This window comes from Panthera leo, chromosome A3, assembly GCF_018350215.1.
Source record: "Panthera leo isolate Ple1 chromosome A3, P.leo_Ple1_pat1.1, whole genome shotgun sequence".
In the NCBI taxonomy this organism is placed as follows: domain Eukaryota; kingdom Metazoa; phylum Chordata; class Mammalia; order Carnivora; family Felidae; genus Panthera; species Panthera leo.
The window spans coordinates 54,212,785-54,239,863 of NC_056681.1; the positions used below are offsets into that span (position 1 = coordinate 54,212,785).

General features: G+C 42.9%; 1 protein-coding gene across 6 annotated transcripts in view; it reads left to right on the top strand.

Annotated features, from left to right (window-relative positions):
* Positions 1-27,079, top strand: part of UXS1 (UDP-glucuronate decarboxylase 1) — a 95,280-nt gene that overhangs the window by 19,711 nt on the left and 48,490 nt on the right. Inside the window, exons 1-5 of one of the 6 annotated variants that reach the window (XM_042931852.1) lie at positions 8,948-9,107; positions 9,564-9,591; positions 10,865-10,928; positions 12,004-12,047; positions 17,076-17,136. In XM_042931852.1, the coding sequence (XP_042787786.1) occupies positions 9,587-9,591; positions 10,865-10,928; positions 12,004-12,047; positions 17,076-17,136 (174 nt within the window). In that variant the 5' untranslated portion in view covers positions 8,948-9,107; positions 9,564-9,586. Of the gene's footprint in view, positions 1-8,947; positions 9,108-9,563; positions 9,592-10,864; positions 10,929-12,003; positions 12,048-13,944; positions 14,113-17,075; positions 17,137-27,079 lie in introns of those variants that run through there. The other 5 variants (XM_042931854.1, XM_042931850.1, XM_042931851.1 and 2 more) reach the window with 5 other exon arrangements.

Consider the following 27,079-nt stretch of genomic DNA (forward strand, 5'->3'; position numbering starts at 1 on the left):
AGGGGATACGTCGAGTGGGGAGGAATTAAATCCTGTACCCTGGGTTGAGTCGAGGTCTGCCTCATCGGTAGACGATAGGGCTGGGGACATACCTGTCTGTTTCGTTTCTATTTATGTTGTACTGCTTTACCAGTTACTTCAAAACTTAGTGGTATAAAATAGCAGCCGTTTTGTATGCTATGTAATAAAGCAGTGGGTCAGGAATTTGAAATGCAGATGTTCTCTGCACAAGTTTTCTGGAAATGCAGAAGTTCTCCGGAACTTCAGCTGGAATGGCTCAAACGGCTGGGGCTGGAGAATCTACTTCCTGGAGGTTTCTTTGCTGCCACATCTTTGCCTCTGAGGATCGGCTCAGCTAGGACTGGCTGTTAGCCCCGGCAGGTGACCTGTCTGCCAGCGGGGTGATCAGGCCTCTTCCACAGCGGCCCAGGGCCCCCAGAGCCGGCGTGCCAGCAAACTTAGCGGAAGGGCACGCTGTCTGCGACCAGCTCCAAGAGCCACATGGCATCACCCCTGCCCTCCCCTGTGCTGGAGAGGGTCACAAGTCCACCAGATTCCAGGGGAGGACGCACACACCCCACCTCCTGACAGGAGGCGTGTCCAAGAATTTTTGGTCAGGTCTTTAGTGCCGCCAGGGAGGCACTGTGTACAAAACACAATGACACCATACAGCTTTGCAGTGAGCACTTGGCACAAAGTGAGTCATAGCCCAGACGAGGCGTTCTGTTGTAGTTAACACGCTCAGAAAACCTTGAGAGGAACAGTAAACAGAGTCACAGAATGCGTGCAGCCGTGTTGATGTACTTCAGTGTGGCTGGAACTTCCTCTGCCAGTTAGACTCACTTTCCACGAGCTCCAGGTGCCTGGTATTGTACAGGGCTTCTGATTTGAATGCTTCTCTAAATTAGAGTTTCCTTGACCTGAGCAAGCGGGGATGGGAATAGCTGCACACTCTGCTGAAATAGGGAGCACCTTCAGCACTCATGGGCTCTGTTGCCCTCCTTAGGACTCATGACCTCAGCGTCACTCAGTTTTAGTTGGAGCACACGCCACGCAGGGCCGCTGAGGCTGGGGGATTAGCTTGGAGGACAGGACAAGAAAAAAACAAAATCAAGATGTCTTTTTTCACCAGAGATGGGGGTGACTCTGGGGCCTGGGAATGAGGCCTCACACTTGGAAGTGTTGGGGGAGTGAGGGCTGTCACTGGCCTTGTGACCTTGAGCAAGTCCCATGAGACTCCTCGTGGCTCCTATCTTCAGCTGTGAAATGGAGATAATAGCATGACCTTGTGACTAGAAACAGTGAGCAAGAAAGGCCCGTGGGGGGCCACTGGCGGTGACACTGGCATCGCTGTGCTTCCTGGTCACAGGCCTTGGCCTTGTCACGAGATTCCCCAGGGCTGTGGCCATCACCTGGCTGTATGCAGCAGTCAGTGCCACGTTCTCTTGAACCTCTGACATATGAGTCACAAGCAGGTGTCCTACCTGCACCTCTGGCTGGCGCTGGCCTTCCCAGCTCCAGGCCTCTGTTTCTACTTGCCTAGTAGACATCTTTAGCCTGGATCACTACGGGATGCATCCAAGGGAATATGTGCTAATCCCAGACCATGGTCCCCTCCCCCAGCCGTCTCCTGATAACACCCATTCACCACCCCACCCTGATACACCGCCTGTCCCCTCCTGTCCTCTGCATTCTCGACCCATCTGTCCCTCACACCCCTACTTCCTGTTAGGCCAGAACACAGCTGCCCTGCATCACACTCTGAGCTGGTCGCCCACTAACCAGAGCCCCGCTGTCTGGGAATGCTAGGAAGGTGAACCAGGGGTGCCCATGTTTGGTTCATTAACAGAAAATCCCCATGGGGAGCTTGTCAGGAAAGCCCTCATGGCCCACGTGACCCTACACCTTCATCTTTCCCTCCCCAGGGTATTTCTGCTAGCATTGCCCCCCTCCCACCCCTCCGAGGGCATCCCCTGCACAGGCCAGTAGATGTCCCTGGCTGTATGCAGCCCGCATCTTCAGAGTTCAGTGACCTCTCGTCCCCTCTCTGCTCCCCAGGACTGGGTCGATGGCAGCCTCTACTTCTCTGATGTGTATTATGCATTGGTGGGTTTGGGCGGTTTTCCCTGCAAGGACAGGAACTCCAGCACTGGGATGGCACCTAGTCATCCTGGTATCTCGTAGAGCACAGAACGATAAACTATGCACCGTGAGCCAAATCCAGCCCACCCTTGAGCTGAGAAAGTTTCAACAATTTTTACACGGTTGAAGAATAAGGCAAAAAAAAAAAAAAAAAAAGGAATCCTATTTCATCACACACGAAATTCACATTTCCGTGTCCTTGAATGAAGTCGTGTGGGAGCACAGTCACGCTTTTGTGAATTATCTATGACTCTGCCCACACTACAGTGGCAGAGTTGAGTAGTGGCTTCAGAGATCCTATGGCCCACAAAGCCTGAGATATTTATTCTCTGTCCCTTTACAGAAAAAGTTTGCTGATGACTCCTGCCTTAGAACTGGGATTCCTAATCATTTGGGAGAGCTTTTCCTTCATTCTTTCAGCAAATACTGAGTGAGCGCTGAATATTATGAGGAAGCATCTCAGTATCCTAGAGAACAGTAGTGAATGAAACAGTCTTTGCTGTCTCAGAGCTTCCATTTTCTGGGCTGGAAACATACAAGCACATATAGATAGATACATTGGGTATATTGTCTGATGATAAGTGCAATGAAGAAAAAGAAAGCAGGTTGAGTATGGGGAGGGAGGAGAGAAGGGGGATACTATTAATAGGCTGGTCAGGAAGACCTCACTGATGAGGTAACTTGACCCAATACCTAGATGAACTGAAGGAGGCAAGTTAAAGAGGCATTTGGGAGAAGAGTAAGTGCAAAGGCCCTGAGGCAGGAGGAACAGCCTTGGCATGTTGGAGAAATTACGAGGGACCATAGTGTTTTGAGCCTGGACTGTATAAGCAGATAGGTGGGCAAAGGTGAGGTGTGGCTATGGCAGGTCACCAGATCCCTTAGGGCCGGGCTCTCTACCTTCCCCAGGGGGCACTTGAAAAAATACAATGCCCAGGCTCCTCTGCAGAGATTCTGATTCAGGAGGTCTGTAGGGCCTCACAGGCTCTGGGAAGCCAGATTTGATCCCTTGAGACTAGAGAAGACAGACCGTCACTCCACTTTCTCCCTGCCCCCTGCTAATTCTTAGCCATTGTTAGGTCTCACAGAACCTTTTCAGTCCAAAGGGCAACATGGATTAGGAGCATTTGCTGCAAGACCTCATACAGTGCTTGGCTTCTAGCAGGGGCTCAATATGTAAATGTTTGCATGTTTAAAAAATGTTTATTTATTTGTTTTGAGAGAGAACGTAAGCAGGGTAGGGGCTGAGAGAGAGGGAGAAAGAAAATTTCAAGCACAAATCGTGAGATCATGACCTGAACCAAAATCAAGAGTTGGACACTTAGCTGACGGAGCCACCCAGGTGCCCCTAAATGTTTGCATTTTTAAAAAGAGACCTACATTTATGCTGATGACTGTCCTCTCCTACTGCAGTTTGTGGGCATGCCATTTCTCCCCACTGCCCCGTCTTTGAAGGCCCATTTATGATCCGGGTTCCCCATCATTTTGTGGGTGGCTGGCGCTCCACCTTTTCCTGCATGAACGGGGTCAAGCTGTTTCCCCTTGTGGTTCCAGGTGGACCCTACTGCTTCTTGCCAGCTGAGCCTCACCTCTTCCTCTGGTCCTCGCTGACCATCATGTGTATGTTGCCTACCATACAGGTGAAGTTATGCACAGGGTCTTAGCCCTCCGCATCTGCGGGCACCAATTTTGTTGGCTAGCTGGCTGGCTGGCTGGTGAATGAGCCAGAAAGGATTTTAGCAAACATTGAAGACAGAGGGCAAATCTTGCATGGGTTCTCCGTGTGGTTGTACTGTCCTAACATCACCAAGCTGAGTCGGTGAGCCCCTGGCATGCTGGTTTATAGCGTGTCTGGCTGTCCTCGCCTGCCGGCACATGGGGCATACTGTGTGTCATACAGGTTTGTGCCCATTAGCTGGGCCAGAGAGCAGCTTTCCTAATTCATTCTTCTGCCTCTGACTTAGGGCAAAAATACATGTGCTTTCTAGGTGAAAATGGTGATCAGAACGCCCAACAAAACATTGAGAAGCATATTTCAACCATTGAAAATGTACAGGTGTGAAACAGAAATGGTAGTTTTGTTTGATCCAGTGTTACAACGGTACTTAAAACAGGGGAATAGGGTTGCTGGTGCAGAATCCGTGCCTTCACTAAAGTCTGGCATTCAAGAACTCAGAATCTATCCTCATTCTAAAACATTCTAAAACCAGTGCACCTCTGAAATTTCAAACTTTTATTGGGGAGTTTTGAAAGCTTTGTATGTGTGGTTTTGTGTGGACTTTCTAGGATTTTCCCAAGACTTCCTGAAACTCATTCAGGAATTCAGTGGAGACCCACAGATTGCAGATTGAGAAATTACATTCTAAAAGTGATACTTGGGGTGCCTGGGAGGCTTGGTCGGTTGGGCGTCCGACTTCAGCTCAGGTCATGATCTTGCGGTCCGTGAGTTCGAGCCCCGCATCGGGCTCTGTGCTGACAGCTCGGAGCCTATTTCAGATTCTGTGTCTCCCTCTCTCTCTGCCCCTCCCATGTTCATGTTCTGTCTCTCTCTGTCTCAAGAATAAATAAAAGTTAAAAAAATAAAAAATAAAAGTGATACCTGATTAATATTTAAGAAACCATGTTAGATTAATAGAGACCACAGAAGCATTGAGTTAACATTTTAATTTTTTCTTTCGTGGAGAAGGACACTCATTTTTAATCATACCCTTAAAAATCACTCAATTTTTTCTGCCCTAAATGAAAATTTCTATGTGATCGATTTTCTTGAACAGGGTTTCCTTGCATAGCATGAAATTTGGATACAGACAGTAAAAGAATCGTGAAACCAGTGTGCCTCAGTTTGCATGCAAAGTATTTTTTGCAATAAAAATTAGAATAAATTAAAATATCTTGAAAGCAGCATAAGGGAATTTGGTGTTAAGCCATTTGTTAGTGATGGCGAATGATTATCTTTTTTTCCTTTTAAGTTTATTTACTTATTGAGAGAGAGAGAGTGAGAGAGTGAGAGTGCTGGGGGAGGGGCAGAGGGGGAGAGAGAGAATCCCAAGCAGGCTCCAGGCTATTAACGCAGAGCCCAACCCTGACTGGATCATGACCTGAGCCAAAATCAGGAGTTGGACGCTCAATCAACTGAGCCACCCAGGTGCCCCATAATTACCTTTTTTAAAAAATACCTTTCTTAATATTGAGTCCTTATATGGTATGTAATTGACTTAATTTAGTTCCATTTAGTCCAAACATCAATAGAATACGGCTACTCGTAATTCTCAGAGATCCTTTTGAGACACTGTAAGGGGGGTCAGATTAACTTAAGCAGGTTGCAAAATTCTAAGAGCAACATTAATTTTTAGCAATGTTTAACTTTTAAACTCCATGCTGTGCAAGGTTCTAGGCTAGTCTACACTGAACACCAGGAACAAGGCTCTGTAATTGTTGGAAATTGCTTGTGTTTTCCCCCCTTGAAATGAGTCTGCAGTAATTCAGGAGCTTTCCCTGCCTGCTGTGTGTGTTTTTTGTCTGAGCTGGGTGCTGAGTCCTTTTTGTTCTTCAAAACAAAGCAGGCGGTGTAGCTGTTGAGAATTTAAAAGGAGGCCAAAAACACTTGACATAAAAACATCTTAAAGATTAATTAGTAATAACACTTCTGAAGATAAAAGTACTAAGCGAGGGATAAGTGTAATAAAGTGAAAACATTCCTTACCTCCTCCATTCCACTAATTTTGGTGGCTGGCTGCATGTGTTTGGTGTTCAGGGAAACCCACCTGTAAACCACCTATTAAAAAGAGGTGTGTAGTGTGGGTGCTGTGACAACATGGAGGGTCTCCTCCTGTCCCCTGGAGCAGGGAGGGAGGTTGAAGAAGCTTTCCCAACAACGGAATGAGGCGTTCTGGCCAAGGAGACCACCACAGGTGGAGCTGCTTTAGGGAGGGTGGAAGCTGCAAGTGGTGGGCGGGGCTTGGGGGGGTGGGCGTGGAGGTCTGATTGGTGAGGAGGGGAGATGGGGTTCATGAAGCTCTGGGGGGTGAACTGGGAAGCGCAGGAGGTTTTTCCAAGTGCAGGGAGCCAGTGGAAGAAGTCTGAGCCACAAGAATAGGTTTGGGCATTAGCCATGATGGCCATTATTATCCCCTCATTAAGGGTGGCAACGATGTGGTCATGAGCATTATTCCTCAGGACAGATCCCAGGGTCCTCACCTGCCACCCAGGGAGGAGTGTTTATGCAGGACCAGTAGGGAAGGGGAGAGCCCTCAGAGCCCTGGTGTCTGTACTTCAAGTAGGGAGAAGATGTCTAGGAGAGGGGGCAGCCTTATGTGCTCTGAGGTAGTCTAAGGATGATGGAAGGATTGAGAAATGTCTCTGAGACATTTTAAACCCACTCAAGAAAAGGTTAAAAAGAAACCGAATAAACTAGTAACCATGCAATGATTTGAAAAGGCTGTCAAAGGTGTTATCTATCCTGAAGGCATCTTAAGTTATGGATAATTAATTTCCCCCCTCCTGAGGTTCCACAGCCAGAGAGGGACTGCTTCCTGGCATATTCTGACAAGCAGAATCCTAAAGCCAAAATGAGACGATGTGTTTATTTGAGATACATATTGGAGAACAGGATCCATGGGGTTTGGCAACTGCTGGTTGGTCCACAATGCTGGGTGTCCAAGCTGACCACTGACCCAGATGTTCCTGGGCCTTCTGGATGGGGGCCACCTCATGGTAGTGGGGGGGGGGGGCACATGGTGTGGGGGGCAAAGAATTCAGCAAAGGTTTGGAAATCTTTTCCCTCCTTTGTTAGAAAACAAGGTAGGAAGGAACATAGATGCATGGAAAAATAAACAATTATGTCACCATTTGAACAATATTTTGGCATCTTCGGACCGTCTTTTTATTCTACGTGGTTCTTAGTAGTGGAAGTCATACTGTATATGTATTTTCTCATCTGAAATGGTCATAATTGCATTACCATGTTACAATGTATTTTCATAGTTATATTTTTAATTGAGATATAATTGACATGTAACAGTATTATTTAGTAACATAGCAATATATAATGTGTTAGTACATATTACATAATATGTATTTATATATATATACTATATATAAATATACTATATACACTATATACTATATATAAATACACATAATACATAATATATATTATGTAACTCTGGTTACCATCCATTACATCACATACTTACACTGTGTGTATGATGAGAACTTTGAAGATTCACTCTTAGCAACTTTCACTTATGCAATGTTATATTATTAACTGTAGTCACCATGCTCTAAATGACATCCCCAGGACTTTTTTATTTTGACTACCTTCACCCATTTCACCAATACCTACATGTTCACCTCTGGCAACCAGTAATGTATTCTCTGTATTTATCAACTTTGGTTTCTTGTTTTGTTCTAACATTCCACGTATAAGTGAGATCATGCAGTGTTTGTCTTTGACTTATTTCACTTAGCATAATGCCCTCAAAGTCCATCCATGTTACCTCAAGTGACAGGATTTCCTTTTTTTTGTTTGTTTGTTTCTTTTTATGGCTGAATAATATTCCACGCATCCAATGATGGACACTTGAGTTGTATCTGTGTCCTGGCTATTGTCAGTAATGTTGCGGTGAACCTGAGAATGCGTATCTCTTCCAGTTAGCGTTTTTGTTTCCTTGAGATAAATACCCAGAAATGGAGTTGCTAGATCACATGGTATTTCTATTTTTAATTTTTTTGAGGAACCTCTTACTGTTTTCCGTAGTGGCTGCACCAGTTTACATTCCCACCAACAGTACATGATGGTTCCCTTTTCTCCACATGCTTGTCGACACTTGTTATTTTCTTCTCTGTTTGATAAAAGTCACAGTGATATTTAATGGCTTTGCGATTTCATTGAATGGCTGTATCATAATTTATATAACAGTTCCCCCATTCTAGGATATTTTGATTTTTCCCTCCCCCCTTTTTAGTATAAATAAAGCCATGATTTGTGAAGGCAACTTTCCTGTGTATAAATGTTTATCCTGAGGATAATACTCAAAAGTAAGATCACATGGTCCAAAGGTAAAAAACATTATTTTTTTTAATGAATAAGGAATGTAGTATGGACTTACTTTAATTTCTCCCATTTCTTGCATTTTTGCCACTTTTAGTTATTTATCGCTGTCTTATGTATTAGTTGCTTCCTCCTTTCGGAGGGGAATGTGCTTTTATGGAATCAGCAAAATGTGATTTTGGGAAGTTAAGTCCTATTCTGTAAATATTTGTTAAACCCTACTACGTACCGGAGGATGACCATAAGAAGGTGCCTCAGAGTAGGTACTAACCTTAATGCCTTTCCCAGCTCACAGAATCACCATCCCCGGGATGGGGAGGGTCTTTGTCTTTGCTCTCTCTCTTTCCCCAGCGTGTAAGAGCACCTGGACCTGAGGAGGTGTTCACCATTTGGGGAGTGACTACATAAGAGCCAAACAGAAATGCGTAGGGGCGCCTGGGTGGCTCAGTCGGTTAAGCATCCGACTTCAGCTCAGGTCATGATCTCACGGTCCGTGAGTTCGATCCCCGCGTCAGGCTCTGTGCTGACAGCTCAGAGCCTGGAGCCTGTTTCAGATTCTGTGTCTCCCTCTGTCTCTGACCCTTCCCCGTTCATGCTCTGTCTCTCTCTGTCTCAAAAATAAAATAAAAATATAAAACAAACAAGCAGGAATGTGTACACAATATTAGAACCACTCATTCATGCAGAAGGTTTCCTTATGAAGTAATCCTCTGTTCTGTGACGTCACATGGGCGCTCGTGGTCTGGTAGTATGTTTCAAAGTCAGCCATGGCAGGACGTCAGTGTTGCAGCTGGGGCTGATTTGTGCACATTTACTGGGCACCAGCTGTGTACACATGATGACCCACCCTCCGGGTGTCTATAATCAAGGAGGCAGGCCAGCCGACCGGAAACTGGAATATGAGAGAGACATGGTAAGTGCTGAGAGATGATGGACTTCCAGGTGAGGTTAAGCCATGGCTTCGGCCCGTTATTTAACTTCTCTGGGTTTTGGTTTTATAGAGATTTAAAGAAAGAGGTTGCACCGAGCCCTGGGATCTCTTTCAGGCCTGCAGTTCTTTGATTCTCCTGCCTGGCTTTTCCTCAAACAAAGGTTGAGGACATACTGTTTATCCAAACACAAGCATAGTTGAACTCCAGACCCCACAAGAGGTATTCCAGAATTAAAGAGAGGCATAGGATCCTTTTTCACTTACGTTTTAGTAGGACTTAATCCTTTAAAAGTGTGCATTTTGTTGTCTTCGTGAGCTGTAATTCAGATTTCTTAGTGTACTTGAAAATACTTGTTAAATATTAAAACTCTATTCGTTGGAATCCTTGAATGTCATGAAGTTAAATATTGACCTATTTTCTTCTTCTTTCCCTTACAGCTGTTTGGGGCAACTTCGTTAACATGAGGTAACTCTTTTTAATAACTTGGATGCTGTTGGTGGGGTTTCGTAGATGCATTTCAGTCATTACATGTCATGGGTTAATTGCAGAATATTTACAAAGCGAAACTGAGTCTTTCTGCTATCCGCACACCTGAGCTTTGTCTTTCTCCTTACGTTCTCGAGGAATACATCTGATTTTGCTACTTACCCATTTTTACTGGTTGGCTCCCTTGCATTGCCCACCTCAGGGTCCCTTCCCTCCTTTGGTACGCAGTAAGGGGCTGACCCTAGCTTTTACACGGCTGAAATGTAAGGTGTGTTTCAGGGTGGCTCAAGCAGGCACACAGGGGGCGCGCTTTTCCAAAGCCTTTTGAAAAAGAGGCTGTCTTAGGGAAACCACGGCTGGCCCCTGGCCCTGGGAGCAGACCGTGAAGGCTGAGGTCATCTGTTTACCTCAGGATTAGGCCCAGGAAGGCTTCCGACTGAGTGTGCATTATTTGTTCTTCATGATAAATGCGGGAGGGACACTCAGAAGAGTAAAATCTTTGTGTTTATGTTCTAAAAAATAATATAATAATAACAGGCGTTCATCATAAAAACAAATTTGGCACTGCTAGTACAGTTTTACGTTTGAAGCAAAATTTGCTCCACTCTCTACTTCTTGCTGGTGAAAATAAAAGAGCCACAGCCACGGTGGCCGTGCTCGTGGTGAGTTTGGAAGTTGAATGTCCCTGCAGGAGGCCACTAGGGCAAAGGGTTGCTGTGTCCCCACCAGGCTTTTCATATTGAGTAGACTTTGCAAGGCCGGTGGGGCCGTGTTGATCTGATTGCCACCGCTAGGTCATGAGTGTCTCCTGACAAAGGCTTCTTTCTGTGTGTGACTAGGAGGGCTGCTCAGATCCCATTTAAAGGAACTCTGTTTTTTCGCTTGGAAAAGCTCCATTTTGCATTAAAAGCCCCAGGAAAACCCAGCCGGGAGACTTGGACTCCTATAGACACGCTTCCTGCCTCTAATTTATAATCCCATGTTGGGTGTAACATGCAAGTGAGATTATTTTAGTTGAATAGAAATAACCCTTCTGCGGTAGAGGTGAGGGGGTGAGATGAACTTGAGGTTTCCTCTCCTCCGCTGTCTTCTGTTCCTCTGGTGTAACCCCCTTCTGGAGGGAACTGGAGCCCGGGACCGATGTTTGGGAAGGGGAGCGGTGAGGTGGTCTGCAGGCGTTGGTGTGTGTTGTACTTTGTTCACAAATAAATCTTGAGGTCGCCAAGCCTTTCAGTGGATCTCAGTTTTGTAGCTTTCTACTCAACAGGTCTATGCAGGAAAACGGTGAACTCAAAATCGAGAGCAAGATTGAAGAGGTTAGTTCCTTTCCCGTAATTTGTTTCTGGTTTTTTCGTTATGTTTGTCAATTTCAGCTCCTTCGCTGGTGCTGCCGTCTTCAGTGTGGCAGCTTGCTGCTATTACACGATTTGGAAAACATCTCCAAAATTTACCCTTATTTAGAGGAGCCTTTCTGTCTCTTATGCTCTGGATGCATCCCTGTGTTAGCGTTTGTCTGTTTTATCAAGGTGTGATGTACTGAATTCCTACTCAGAGGCAAAATGGGTTTAAAAGTTTGTTACGACTTCTCAAGTGACCTTCGAGAATTTCTTAGAGAGGGGGAGGTGAGTACCAGGGATGGTGGCAAGTGCCAGAGCAGATGTCGAAAGGAAAACCAGCCCAACTCAGATGCTGGGCCTCTGGAAACACAGAGGGTGTCCACATGCACCGATGGGGGAAGTCACACACCCACCTCCGAGAAAGCTAGCTCCTCTGGTGGATTTATATACCTTCTGTTTGAAAATAATCGCTTATGCTTTTAGTCAAATAATTGTAGATATAGGTATGCTAGTGTGACGTGGGCTGTGGGAGGGGATGGAGAGTCCCTCATTTTGGTTCGAAGCCAAATGTCACAGTCCTGGAGAAGCCCTTGGATTGAGCTCCCTGTGTTAAAACACAGCATTGTGGGTCGGCTCACAGCCTGCCATTCATTCATGTGCTGAGCAGATGACATGGCGATTATGTGAAGAAACAAGAGGTTAATAAGCTTTTAGGGGAGGGCAACATTTAGGGGATTCTTTAGTTCCTAAAAAGAACGGGTGGTGGTGATCTGTCTGTTTTTTGTGAGCCTCAACCACTTTGCTCACTAGTAAGGAAAGTAAAAAGTTAATTTTCTGAGAGACTTAAGTGTCTCTGGAGTAAGAGTTCCAACATACAGTTTATCATCTCAATTCTTAACGTGTGATTCAGGTGATCTAACTTAATTTCAAACTGGAAGTGGATAGTAGAAATTAAAATCTGATTTGTGTTACATCATGTCTGTGTGGAACATCAAAGAGGGATGGTGGAGAACTCTCTTTGCTTCAAAAGTAATTTTGGTTATTTTTGTTTTAGATTGTTGAACCACTAAGAGAGAAAATCAGAGATTTGGAGAAAAGGTATGTGCACATTTTTAAGGAAAATCCTTCTATTTACTGACTTTAGAAGGTCAGCATCTGGTATAAGCTCATCCCACCTCTGTCATTATTTTTTTAACCATGTAATTCTATAATATGAGAGGTGTTTGGTGCTTTCAACATAAGAACTTTTTTCTGTGAGAAGGTAGATGTTTACTGTCAAATTTGATGCAGTGTTTTTAAAGCTTTATCTTCCTTTATTTTGCTTTTTACAAACTATTTCTGATGAAAGCTATGGGTTCTCTCTAGGAAAAAAAACTTATTTATTTCAATAAAGTTAATTGTTTCAGGAGTCTTCCTGAAGCTCAACCACACAGATCCTACACTAAAAGTCCTTCCTCTGTTATCCGTCAGTTTGATTTCTACAAACTCTCATATCTAAACAAATAACCACATAAATGTTTTGGTTTTTGTTTTTAATCCTGATTTGAATATAATGCTCAAATATTCCAAACATTAGAAGAAGATAGGATCTAGGTGTGTTGAAATCTTCCTTTTCTGAACCCCGTGAATTTCTCAGTTCCTGAAAATTCGTGACATACAAGTTGAGGCTAGGCCTTACCTTCTTTTAAGTTATGCAAGGCAATCAGATGGTTTCTAGCATATACTGATTAATCTGAGGGAATTCCAAAAGAAGAAAAAAAAAAACAAAACAAAACTGGAGGGTCTGAAATCCAGTACTGTATGTAAGTACTGTAAGAAATTAGGGGTCACTTGTTTGCTTGTGACCATACCTCAGGAAGGTTCCAGAATTGAGTCCGGGTGAAGTGGCTGGGAGGGAAGAATTGTATAATATGGTGGGAACTTACTTGAATCAGATTCCAGAGCAAGTTGCTCCTCACCCTTTGTCTTGGTGTTTTCCCCGACTCTCCTCCTGCTGCGTGTAGTTCTGTTGTGCCCACATTCCCCCTCTCTCCAAAACATTGGAGCTCGGGGCACTGGAACTTTTCCCTTGAGTTTATCTGGAAAACTGTGCATCCAGCATAACAGTTGGGTTTTTAGAGGTTTAAAACAGAAAAATGAAAACCCTCATTAAAGTTGACATTATTTTTTTTTTCCTTACCTTGGCATGGGTTTGGATGATGTGTATCAGTATTATATGAGCCTTTATCAAGCCCAGATTCATAAAAGAAATGGAGAGCAATTTTTTCTTTGATTTCGGTGTCTGCGATAAATGATCGCAGAGAAATAAGGGTGAAGAATCATCAAACTAAAAATGTTCATTCATTTTCTTCTTTGTCCTCAATTGATAGTTTATATGCAGTCATACAAACTATTAATTTCAACTCTTGCTCTACTAAAAGTTGTTATTTTTTAGCAGATTGAGTTAGTAATATAAAGTTGTGATTTGTTCTTTAAATTTTTCTTGCTGTGATTTGGGCTGAAATTATGCTGCTGGTAACATTTCACTGGATGGGAGCCAGAAATTCCACCTTTAATAAGACTGGTAGAATTTGAGAGATTTTAGTTGAAACTTAAAAAAAAAATTGCTTATGGTAAGAAATAACCAACCAGGTTTTATGTTGGCCAAAAAAAAAAAAAAAAAAAAAAGGCCCGCCAGTGATTATTTTCTTTAGAGAGTAATATTCATTTATGAAAAGTGAATCAATTGTATAACCCTTCCCTAAAGCAATGGCTTACACACGAGATCTCTTGAAATAGGAGAATTTTATGATTCCTTTTGATACTTTTGTGACAATATTTGTGCTTTTTAAATAGGAAAGAGAAGCACAAGTATGAATGTAATGTTGAAGAAAGTACCAGTAACTCATTCTTGTCAAGCTGTGAGAGCTCCCTTTAGGATGGGTGTAGAGGTTAAGCATTTGCCTCTTGGGGCTGCTTTACTAGTTATTCATCCTCAACTGGTTCTGTTCTCCAGTTTGGTGATCAAGTCAGGCGACGGATGAACCCGAGTTATTGTGTGTGTTAGAAAGTCAAGTATGGACAAGACTTTATGGTAGAAATCGATGGAGCTCTGTCAGGTTTTATTTTTCTTGACTGATTTATGTGCTAAGAATGATCAAACACCCATCTTGACGTGAGCAAGGTAAGAATGTAACTGGACTGCATTGTGTTGATGTGCTTGTCACCTGGGGGCAAAGTGGCCCCCAAGATATTTAAGGATATTTTTGAAAGGTAAAGATTATATTCATACAAGGAAAGAAATGGGGACAGTGCCCTTCGAGAAGCCTGAGTAAGTGGGTTGTGTGAGTTTTTTCTCTTCTTTACAACACCCCCTCCCATTTCTTAAGAGTTTGATTGCCTGCCATTTGTTTAATTTCATCTCCATATCTTTATATTTTCTGTGAATAGATAGCAAGTCATGATGAGAACTTAAATTCTAGGTAAAAACACTTCTTACTATTGCTACTTTAATGAACAGTAAGGGTAGAGTCTGGAATGGCATAGAATAATTACTAAAGGATTAATTTTGGGGGGTAAGAAAAGTTCCATTATTCAATTCGTGCTACATTCTGCCTCCCTTGCTTACTTGTCTCTCTCATACTCAGAAATGCCGACTGCAGGCTTCATGTGGGCAGGGCCTTGATCCTCTATGTTGTTTGCTTCTGTATCCTCAGCGTGTGGCACAAAATAGGTGCTCATTAAAAAGTTCCCAAATGAATGTATGGATGAGCCAGTATGCTACTACATAGGGTTTTAACCTACTTCATGCCTTTAAAGAAGCCTATGCCTCTTCCTTGCCCACTCTGTTCAGTGCTTGGCAAGTGCAGCAGGGGAGGGCTGAATGATGTGCTGAAGGAGTGGCCCAGCTAGCACCACATCAGAACCAGCTCACACTGTCACCACAGAGTTACCACGCAGTCACCTCAAGCGGTGACCTCAGAGTTCCCAAGCAGTCACCTCACGCAGTCACAGGTTACCATGTGGTCACCCCCGGAGTCACTGCCTCAGAGTTCCCACACGGTCACCTCATGCTGTCACAGAGTTACCATGGGGTCACCTCACACAGTCACCTGAGAGTTGCCATGCAGTCACCTCACACGACCACCTCAGCGTTGCCGCTCAGTCCCCTCATGCAGTCCCATAACTCTGTCGTCTGTGGCTGCAGGGAGGCAAACAGTGTGAAGTGCGGACTGAGGAGGACCCCGAAGGAGCTTTCCGCCTGCTCTTGCTTCTGGCTTTGTGTGCCTGGCTTCTAAAAGGAAGAAATGAGGGTTGTGAGAGTTTTTCCAACACTTTAATCACTTGATCATACATATGCAGTCTGAAACTTGGTTGCTACATGTTGAAGAAAAACAGCAAGAAGCCCAGCCAATGTCTTCTTTTTTTTTTTTTTTTTTTTTTTAAGTTTTAGCACACACTGTTTGAAGTAGGTTTATCAGTCTGTACTTCACATGTGACCTTGTGTCAGGCAGTTAATGTTTTTGCTTCAGTTTTATTTCTTTTAAGTATATTTCCTGTAAGAAAACTGTTTGCTGTTTTCTTCCCAGTACAAGTGGGCCACAGTGGGCAGGTAGGCAGAGGGTCGGCCTGGAAGGAGAGAGACATTGCAGATGCACCACGTGGCTGGTTGCAGAATTTGGGACTGAGGCTGAACGGTGGATGTGGGGCGCTCAGAGAAGAGAGGGGACATCGGGCCCATGTGAGGGGTGCACGCAGGCAGTGCTGTCGTTTGCTTGGCCCCCCTCCAGCTGACTGATGGAGGAAGTACTCGGAATGACAAGAAGTGTCACTTTGCAAACAAGACATCTGTCAGGCTCCCTGAAGGCTGCCAGTGTTCTAGCAGGCGGAGCTTGCCCTGTTCCACGGCCGCTGTGAGAGCATTCACTCGGACCTCACCATGGCGGCCTGTGGTAAAGACAGTCCGTGCCAGGGCAGCCCTCTCGGGGAGGTGCTGTGGTTACCATTGACGGAGCAGAAGGCCCTGATGTGCACAGAGCTCTTGGGGGTCTTGCTCTGGGTCACAGAACTAGTAAGGGAGAAGCCCAAGATTGTCACCAGTTCCCTCAGATGCTCCCACCTGCCTGTGTCTGGTTTTGTAGTCTGCAAGGGGAGCTTGACCTTTTGAGAATCTGGAAGCTCTTAATAGGGGAATTCATCTGCATTGTAAGAGAAAGCCCTCCTGCCCCAAGCTCCAATTTAAGCATGTTTCCACTCTTCCAAGAGATGAGAAACACTTGCTTCAAGGTCTTCTGTCTAATGACCTGTCATATTCTGTTCAGTTCAGCGACCATTAAGGAAATGCATTCTGTATCCCAGCTGGGGATGTGGAGGGCATGAGACAGTGCCCCTGGCACCTCTCCAGTTAAAATAATGACTGCAAAGTTGATTTCTCTGAACTTACTTACAGCACTTTTGTTCCTAACTGAACCACTTCAAGAATTGATGTTTCAAATCTGCATTTATCAACTCTCGGTTGATGTTTTATCTGCCACTTGCGTTGCCCTGCCCCGAAACATCAGTGTGGGTTGGGGACCACGGAACCTTTACCAGGGGCAAGAGGCATTGGAAGGGTAAAGTGACACTTAAGATGGGTTCAGAGCGGACTGTGGGAGACAGAAAGTGCTGATGCCCAGTCATCTTGTCTGGTGGCACTGGTGTAGAAACAGATGATGCAATTGTGAAATCGGCCAGAATAAGGGAACAGGCTTCGTTTTTTCATTTCTTACCCTTGCAAGGCACAATCTCCTGCTTTGGATCTGTGACTTCACGAGGCTGCTTTCTTCCTTCCAGACCCCCAGACAGCATTGTGAGGACGCTGCCACCTCCCATGTTTTGTGTTTAGCTCTGGCTCCTCACAGCCTGTGCAGTGACAAATGTTCCCTTCTCAAGCACGGACTCGCAATCCTCAGCTTGATTCTGCCCAAGGAGCGGGTTGCATATTTCTTGAATTCGAACGAGCCGGGAGTTGCTTGGTTCCTGTAGCCTCTTTGGAATGGCTAGAAGGGCTGACAGTGATAATTCCACAATCTAGCCTTTGTTTTGTTGGGACTAGAGAAAATCTTCACAGGAGATGTTTGACTTTTCTAATCTCTTCACGTTCTACAGCTTCACCCAGAAATACCCGCCAGTAAAATTTTTATCTGAAAAGGACCGTAAAAGAATTTTGGTAAGTTTGCACATCTGATTAATATTTGTAATATCCAGACACTTGCTTTTTTTGTTGTTGTTGTTAATGTTTATTCATTTATTTTGAGAGAGAGAGGGAGACAGAGAAGGGGGGAGGGGCAGGGAGAGAGGGAGAGAGAGAATCCCGAGTAGGCTTCATGCTGTCGGCGCAGAGTCTGACACTGACACGGGGCTCAATCCCATGAACCGTGAGATCATGATCTGAGTTGAGATCAAGAGTTGGATGCTTAACTGACTGAGCCACCCAGGCACCCCAAGAAACTTGCTTTTTTTAAATTTTTTTTTTAACGTTTATTTATTTTTGAGACAGAGAGAGACAGAGCATGAACGGGGGAGGGTCAGAGAGAGAGGGAGACACAGAATCTGAAACGGGCTCTAGGCTCTGAGCAGTCAGCACAGAGCCCGACGCGGGGCTCGAACTCACGGACAGTGAGATCGTGACCTGAGCCGAAGTCGGATGCTTAACCAACTGAGCCACCCAGGTGCCCCAAAACTTGCTTTTTTAAAAAGAGGTATAATTCACATACTGTAGGTCATCCATACCAAATATGATGTATAGTGTGTTCACAAAGTCACAACAGCATCATATTGTATTTCTAGAATGTTTTCATCACTTCAGAAAGAAGCCCCACACCCTTTGCTGGCCATCCTCCTCCCAGCTCCTGGCAAGCACTGAAACTACTTTCTGTCTCTATAGGTTTGCTTGTTTTGGACGTTTCCTGTGAATGAAATGATAGACTATGTGGTCTTTAGTATCTGACTTCTTAGAGTAATGTTTCTAAGGTTCAGCCATGCTGCAGCACAAATCAGTGCTTCATTTCTTTCTGTGGCTGGATAACATTCCATATTATGGGTGTACCACATTTTGTTTATCCATTTATCAATTGATGGACAGTTGGGGTTGTTTCTACTTTAGGCTATTGTGAATAAAGCTGCTGTGAACCAAAGGTGTATTTAACTTTTTGTGAAGACCTAGCTTTTCCTTTTTCTTGGGATATACCTAGCGCCATTGGCTGACGAGACTGATCGTCTCCCATTGAATTGTCTTGGTACCCTTGTCAAAAACCAACTGACCATAGTGAAAATATTTATTTCCGGACTCTTAGTTCCGTTCCATTGATCCTGTCTGTCCTTAGGCCAGTATTACTGTCTTGGTTACTGTATGTTTATACTAAGTTTTGAAATTGGGAAGTGTGAATCCCCCCCACTTTGTCTTCTTTTTTAAGGTAGTTTTGCCTACTCTGGATCCCTTACAGGCCTGGTGAATTTTAGAATTAACTCATCAGTTTCTTCAAAGAAACCACCTGATATTTTGATACAGACCGAATCACATCTATAGATGAATTTGGGTATTATTGCTATCTTAACAATATTGTCTTCCGGATCCTTGAGAACGGTGGGGAGGGGAGGCTTTCTATTTATTCACATCATCAATTTCTTTTAACATTCTTTTTGTTTATAGTTTTCACAGTATAAGTTTCACACTTCTTATGTTAAATTTATTCTGAATGAAGTGTTTTATACTTTCTGATGTTGGCATAAATGGAATTGTTTTTTCCATTTTTCTATTTTGTATTTATTGCAAGTAAATAGAACTACAGTAGATTTTTGACTTTTCTCATATCCTGCAAATTGCTGAAATCATTGGATTCTAATAGTTTCAGGTTCCTGAGGACTTTTCAATATATTGTATAAGATCCTACCGTCTGCAGTTATAGGTGGTTTAACTTCTGCCTTATCATTATGAATACTTTTTGTTTCACTTCCTTGCCTAATTGTCTTGGCCAGAATTGTCTTGGCCAGAATCCTTAATACAGTGTTGAATAGAAGTGGGAAGAGCAGACATCCTTGTCTTATTCCTCATCTTAGGGGAAAGCTTTGTCTTTCACCATTAAATATGGTGTTAGCTGAGAGCTTGTCATAGATGTCTTTTATCAAGTTGACCAGATTCCCTTCTGCCCCTAGTTTGTTCCTTTTGCAATTGATCTTGCATATCTGGGATAAATCTCAATTGGTTAATGTAGGATCCTTTTTTTTTTTTTTATTCGATCTGAAGAGAAACCAGAGTATTGATCCTTTTTTTTTTTTTAATGTTTAACATTTATTTATTATTTTTGAGAGACTGAGACAGACAGAGCATGAGTTGGGAAGGGCCAGAGAGAGAGGGAAACACAGAATCCGAAGCAGGCTCCAGGCTCCGAGCTGTCAGCACAAGAGCCTGATGCGGGGCTTGAGCTCACGAATGGTGAGATCATGACCTGAGCTGAAGTCGGTCACTTAACTGACTAAGCAACCCAGGTGCCCCTGTATGATCCTTTTTATATATTGGTAGATTTCATTTGCTAGCATTTTGTTGAGGATTTTTATGCCTGTATTTGTAACACATTTTGGTCTGTAATTTTCCTTTTTTTATGATGTCTTTAGCTGCTTTTGGTACTAGGGTAATACTGACCTCATAGGATAGGTAGAGAAATGTTCCCTCCTCTTCTGTTTTTTGAGATGCTTTTGTGAATATTTGGTATTAATTCTCATTGAAGTATTTGGTGAATTTCACCACAGAAGTTATCTGGGCTTTTTTGTTGTTAATTTTTTTTTTTTTTTTTAACATTTTTAATTCAGTCTCTTTGTATAGACCTGTTCAGATTTTCCATTTTTTCTTGAGTTAGTTGTGGTTGTTTGTATCTCTTTAGAAATTTCATTGCTTTAGCTGCCTACCCTAAGTGCTGTTTCTTTGTTTCACCGATTTCAAAATACTTTGTAATTTTCCTTGTAACTTATTCTTTGATCCATTAGTTATCTAGGAGTGTGCTGTTTAAATTCTGTGTACTTGTGCATTTCTCAGATTTCTTTGTTTTTGAGATCTAATTTCACTCCATTAGAGTCAGAGAACTTACTTTGTATGATTCAAATCCTTTTCTTTTAAATTTATTGAGGCTTGTGTCATGGCCTAGAATATGGTCTGTCCTGGAGAATATTTCATGTACTCTTTTTTCTTTTTAAGATTTTATTTTTAAGTAATCTCTACACCCAACGTGGGGGCTCAAAGTCACAATCCAGAGATCAAGAGTTACATGCTTTGCCCACTGAGCCAGCCCAGCGTCCCTCATATACTCTTAAAAGGACTGTTGTTGTTGAGTGTTCTACGGATAAAGATATCTGTTAGGTCTAGGTCTAGCAAGTTTTCAGTGTTTTTCAAGTCTTTTTATTTCCTTGCTAATCTTCTGCGTAGTTCTGTTTATTATTGGGAGTGAGGTGTTGATGCCTCCAATTATTGTTGTTAAAATCTCTATTTCTTCCTTTAATTCTTTCAACTTTTGCTTTGTATATTCTGAGTCTTTGTTGTTAGGTACGTAAGTGTTTATAATTATTACATTCACTTGATGGATTTTATCATTATAGAATGCCCCTCTGTATCTCTTAACATTTTTTGTTTTAAAGTTTATTTTGTCTGATACCATCAAAGCCACTCCAACTTTCTTATTATTTTTCTATGCTGTGTTTTGTATCTTTTTACATTCAACACATTGTATCTTTGGGTCTTCAGTGTATTCCCTTAAGACTTCTTATAGTTGGATCCTGTTTTGTTTTGTTTTTCTCCCATTTGACAATCTCTGCCTTTTGGGTGTTTGCTGAATCCATTCACACTTAATGTTATTACTGACATGGTTGGAGTTACAACACATTTTCCTTTGTGTTTCTTGTATGCCTCATATCTTTGTTTCTCTCATTTTCCATTATTCTTTTCTTTTGCATTAAGTAAATGTTTTCTTATGTGTAATTTGGATTTCGTTAATTATTTTTTATGTATTTTAAAAATTCATTCTGTTCTTACTTACTCTAGTGCTTACCATGTACATCTTAACTTATGATACTCTACTTCAGATTTACCCTGAGATGTAGACTTAAGATCCAGTGAGATGTCAACCTGCCGCTCCTACATAGTTTACTACCTTTACCCCTTCTTGTGATATTATTTCTATCCATTTTATGTATTACTTCAGTTCATGTTACAAAATACATTGTTATAATTATTTTATATTTATATAATTTTACATCTTTTAAATAAGCTGAGTGAATGAAGGAGAGTAAAGAGACATTTGCAGAATTTGTTACATTAACCTTTTAATTACCTTGTCAGGTTTCCTTCATTTGTTCCTGGGGGTTTGAGTAAACTTTTGGTGTCATTGCCTTACTGCAATACAACTTTGCTCCCACCTACCCTCTTCATTCTTTTGTCAGATAGATTTCTATATTTTACAGGGCAAGTAATACAGTAATTCACATTATTTTTTACAATTGTTTTGCTGTGGTGGTGGTAAAATATACGTAACACGGTTTTTCATTTTCACCATTTTTTTTTTTTTTTTTTTGAGAGAGAAAGCATGCTTGCAAGTGTGGGGGGGGAGGGGCACAGAGAGAGGGAGAGAGAGAATCTTAAGCAGGCTCCACAACTGGAACAGAGCCTGTTGCGGGGCTTGATCCCATGGGCCTGCGATCATGACCCAAGCTGAAATCAAAGAGTCGGTTGCTTAACCTACTGAGCCACCCAAGGTGCCCCACATTTTAGCCATTTTAAGTATATAGTTCTGTGGCTTTAAGTGCATTCACATTGTTGTGCTGTACAATTTAGTCCTTAAATCAATTAAGAGTGGAAAGGAAAAAGTGCAATTACATTGTCTTTTATAATTACTAATTATTTGTTCCTTCCCCTTTTGTTTCCTCTGTGGGAAATGCTCTCTGGGATAATTTGCTTTCAGCCTGAAGAACATCCTTTAGTATTTCTTGAATGGCAGGGCTGCTAGCAATGAATACTCTCATTTTTTGTTTATTTATTTTTATTTTTAGAAGTTTTGGTAGTACATAAAATTCTTGGCGGGCAGTTTTCTCTCTGCACATTGAATATGTTAATGACCCTACTGCTTCCTCCATTATTTGTGATGGAGAGTCAGCTGTTAATCATGTTGGGGGTTTCCTTGTACTTGAGTCCTTTCCTTTGTCTCTGTTTACTTTCCAAAGGCTGCTGTCACAGTTACAAGCTCAGTAGCTTAAAACAAGCAAAATTGAATCTCTCCCAGTAGTGGAAGCTAGAATTCTAATGTGAGGGTATTGGCAGGGCTGTGCTATCTCAGAAGTTTCTAGCAGGAAATCTGTTTTATGCCTTTCTCTTAGCTTCTGGTGTTGCTACCGTCCTTGATTCCTTGACTTGTAGATACATCTCCCCAGTCTTGGCCTCCATCATCACATGGTGCCCTCCCCGTGTGTCTCATACTGGATTCAAGGTTTACTCTACTCCAGTATGACTTTATCTCAAACTGATGACACCTGCGATCACCCAACTTCCAAATAAGGTCCTGTGCTGAGATTCCAAGAAGGATATAACTTTTGTAGGACAGTGTTTTAACCCAGTACAACTGCTTCCAAAACTTTATCTTTGTCTCTGATTTTCAGCGTTTCTAGTGTGATATGGGTTCATGCTTCATATTTGCATTTATCCTACTTGGAGTTTGTTCAGCTTCTTGAATGTGTAGATTCATGTGTTTCATGGGATTGGAGAACTTTTCAGCCATTATTTCTTCAAATAATTTTTCGGTTCCTCTCTTTCTTCCTTTCTGGTGCTCCCCTTACGTGCCTGTTGGTGAGCTTATTGGCGTCTCAGACTGGGATGAGGCTATTTACTTTCCTTTCTTTTTTCCTCTCTGCTCTTCAGGTTGCATAAACTCTCTTGACGTATCTTCAGGTTTGCTGATTCTTTCTTCTGCCAGATCCAGTCAGTTGTTGAATCTCTCTAGTGAATTGTCCTATATTTGTCAACCCCCAAATTTTCATTTGTTTCTATTTTATAATTTTTCCCCTTTTAGTCTTTATTTACTTCTTAAAGCATGGTTTCCTCCCATTCTGTGAACTTATTTATAATGGCTGATTTGAAGACTCTGGTAAACCTGGTAGCTGGGCCCATGCACGGATGGGCCTGGTGGTGTTCCCTGTGTCCAGGTCACACATTCCTGTTTCTTTGCCAGTCTCAACATTTTCTACAGAAACCTGGGTATTTTAGGTAGTATATTGTAGCAACTCTGGATACTGTTCTCCCCTTTCCCTAAGCCTTGTTTCATTTTTGCCTGTTTGTTTATTTGTTGAGTATCTTGGCTGGTCTCTTTCAGTGACGTGCGTTCCCTGGAGGGTGAAGCTCTGACGGGCACTGCTCAGAGGCTGCAGGCTTGGGGATGGACACAGTCACCCTGGGATGGCAGTGGTTCTAGCAGGGCTCTTGGTGACCATCTTTTAGCTTGATTTCTCTGTTAAGCTGTCTGCCTTGTGTGGTATCCACACCAACTTTTAGGCTCCAGTAATCTCTAGTTGAGCAAACTATGCTTTAATCAGTGCTTTGTGTTATAAATCGTTCCTCAGTCGGATCCAGTTAAATTCTGGCCCCTTTGCAGAGGTAGATTTTTAGGCCGATTGTTAAGCCCGGGAGGGCTCTTAGGTGTGTCTTTCCCTGGTTCTCTGTACTAAACTGGCCAGCCTGTGCTCAAGCTTGTTCTCAGAGAGCTACCAGGCTCCTTTCTGTTGCTTACCACTTCAAATCTCCATTCATTATGCTTGAGATCACCTTTATGCTTGAACTTTCCCACGTTGTCTTTCACACTTAGTTTATACCCCTGTGGGAGCTTTGGAGCTCTGTGTTTTTAGTGACTGCCTCTGTCCCCAGGGGAAAATCTCTGAGTCACTGCTGTGGAACTGGAGGAGGGAGTGACATTCTTGCTTACATGCAGGGGGCAGGCAGGAACAGTGCCCCTGGTCTTCTCGCCTGGCCTCTCTGCACATGGAATCCACTCCTTGACTGAGCTTGGGCAAGGGTGACCATGGTCCCATTATTCATGCGTTCACCGCCTGCCCTGCCTGGGGTAGGTAGAGCTTCTGCCCTGTGAGTGGGAGCTGGAGGAGGAAGGTCTTAACCACTTGGCTCACACCTTAGGAATTTAGCCTGTGCAGCTCACCGCTGGAGGGAATCAGAAAGGCCTGAGCCCTGCCCTTCCTGGTGAGATACCATGATCTTTTGGCTGCCAGCTCCATTGTTTTGGCCACACCTAACACTCATCCACTCTGAACTCTGGGCTTGTAGGGTGGAAGGAGGGAGTGGTCCATGGCTCAAGTGTCACAGATTCTCACTGTTCTTACTGAATTTGTGTAGATTTTCTTGAATAAGTGTTTCTTCATCTGCTGTATGTATACCCTTAGGACAATTTCCAAAGACTTTAACTGGTTAGGTTTTTTAATTGATCCTCCCCAGTTATGGTTTTGCTGAGGGACAGGTCTGTGGAGCACCTCACAGTGCCATTCTGCAGGAAATGCTTTATCTGTGACCTTGATATATAAGTGGTTGGTGCACAAGCTTTTCTGTTCTTTTTACCCGTTGTTTAGGCTGTAGGACTACTTGTCCCAAACAGCCAAGTAATACTCCTAAATCATTGTTAAACTACTTATACCACATAATCGCCTTTCTCTTCTGGAAGTTATAGAAGACCTTGTGCCTTTTTAGATGGTTTACATAAATCTCACCCTGAGCAGACTCTAAAGTCTGTTATACTTGTACACCCATCTTTTTGGGTTATTTCTATCATATCAAAAACGTGTAGGCATTTAAGCATGACTTGAGAAATACATCCATGTCTTCAGCAGCAGAGAAAAGTTAATTTTTCTGATCTCTCTGCTACCACATGTCAGAGCGATCAGAATGTTTATTACCATACACTAGTATATGAACCCTGCACAGCCTTGCAAGGGTTATTATTATTTCCACGTGAGATGATCTTCCTGCTGATGCCGAGAGCCACTTTACATGTAGCCACAATAAATGGACTGAGTGTTCTTCACTCATCTGCTGGCTCATAGGTTAAGCCACATTTCAGAGTCATCTGGTGCCATGTTGTTGCTAAAACCCAAAGCCTTTTCAGTGATTGTTGGAGCCTTAGCACAGAGAAGAGGTTTGTTCAGAAAGGCATTCTTCTTGCTGACTTACTGAGCAGCATGAGTTTGAATGCCACCCTTGAGCAGGACCACTTTCCCTGCCTGTGAGCTCCCACCAGCGCAGAAGTACAAGCAGTGGAGATGAGCTGCTAACTGCAGAGCCCTGCAAAGCTGCGTGGAGCACAGTCAATTTCAGCATAAGAGGTCTCCTGTCCTTTCTTCCTACTGTCTTCTTCGATGTTACCTCCTAGTTATTGGGAAGGTAGGCCCGGGTTTGGTAGTTAGTTTTCCTGAGGAAGCTTGTAAGTGATGGGCTTCTGCCAGTCTTGTTTCTGTTTGAAATGCTTGCCTAATGGACTGAAATTGATTAGGGAGAGCCAGCTATGTTACATAAATCTTTAAGTATTTTCTATAGAAAGGAATTCTTCAAGAAAAAACAGTTCAAATGCATTTTAAGGAGGGCTAAGGTGCTTCCAGCAATTTTATGTCACCACTAAAACTAGTAAAATGTTGGAGGCAATTGTGTATAATTTAGTACACCGCATTTCTGCTTAGCTGAGTCGTCGCTAGGTCATTTTAGATGAGATGCGGAGGTAAAGTTAGCATGCTACAGAACGTCTTAGTTTAAGAAACATTTGTGTATGGATATAGAGTTACATTAAAAGAGGTTAAATTTCTTTTTAAAAAGATGTAATTTTTCTGATTTATGAACTTAAGTGGGAAGCTTGGGAAAATGCAATGAAATGAAGGCAAAATAAAATGGATTTTCATCCCCTGAGTTAAGCACATATAGTGAGCGAGAGTTGAAATTTAGTTATCTTTCCCCAAAATTCTCTTTTCAAATCATTGTTCAGGTATACAGGTGAAATACAGGGGTGCTGAAGATAAAACATGAACCAGACAAATCTACAGGTAGTGGAGAGAATATGAAATTAGGAAGGCTGGGCTTATTCTGTCATTACTGATGACCTGGGGACCTTGGTCAGAAATTCAGTTCCTCTGGGTGTTTGTTTCTTACCTCAGAAGCAGAAAGGATTTAGGAAGTGGTGCTCTCCATTAAGAATGAATGCAGCTGTGGGGTGGCTGGGTGGCTCAGTCACTGAAATGTCCAACTTCGGCTCAGGTCAGGATCTTGCAGTCCATGGGTTTGAGTCCCACATTGGGCTCTGTGCTGACAGCTCAGAGCCTGGAGCCTGTTTCGGATTCTGTGTCTCCCTCTCTCTCTGCCCCTCCCCTGCTTGTGTTCTGTCTCTCTCTTTCTCTCAAAAGTAAATAAACATAAATTTTGTTTTTTTTAAATGAATGCAGCTGATTGAAAGCTATTCAGCATCAGGATTTTTCAACCATCCACATTCTCAACCATCATACAGCTGACCCTTGAGCAACTCAGGGCCGAGAGGGGCCGACCATCCACCCCCGACACCCCCACAGGCTGTCAAAAATCCACATGTGACTTTTGACTCCTTTTGCTTGCTGTTGACTGGAAGCCTTTCCATAACATAAACAGTCGATTAACACTTATCCTGCGTGTTATGTGTATTATGTATTTTGTTTTTAAAACAAACTAGGGAAAACAGAATGTTATTAAGAACATCATAAGGAAGAGAAAATACACTCATAGTACTGTACTGTATTTATCAAACAAATCTGTATACAAGTAGACCCGTGCACTTCACATCCTAGTTGTTCAGGGGTCAGCTGTGTCTGTGATTTTCATCAGAGCAAGTGTAAATGTCTGGTTGGTGCTGGTGGCTGGCATTTCTCCCCTGCACTGTCTCCCAAATCTACCTTCTTCACCCCGGGCAGCTTTGCCCTCACCCGTGGTCAGCATTGGAATTACGTGTCAGATCACAGAGGGCTTTGTTGCAAACTAAATGGTTTAAAACCATAGGCCTAGGGGCTTTTGTGCTTTTTTCAGTGAGAGAATTGGTGGGTTTTTTCCTTCTGTTAATTCTTTC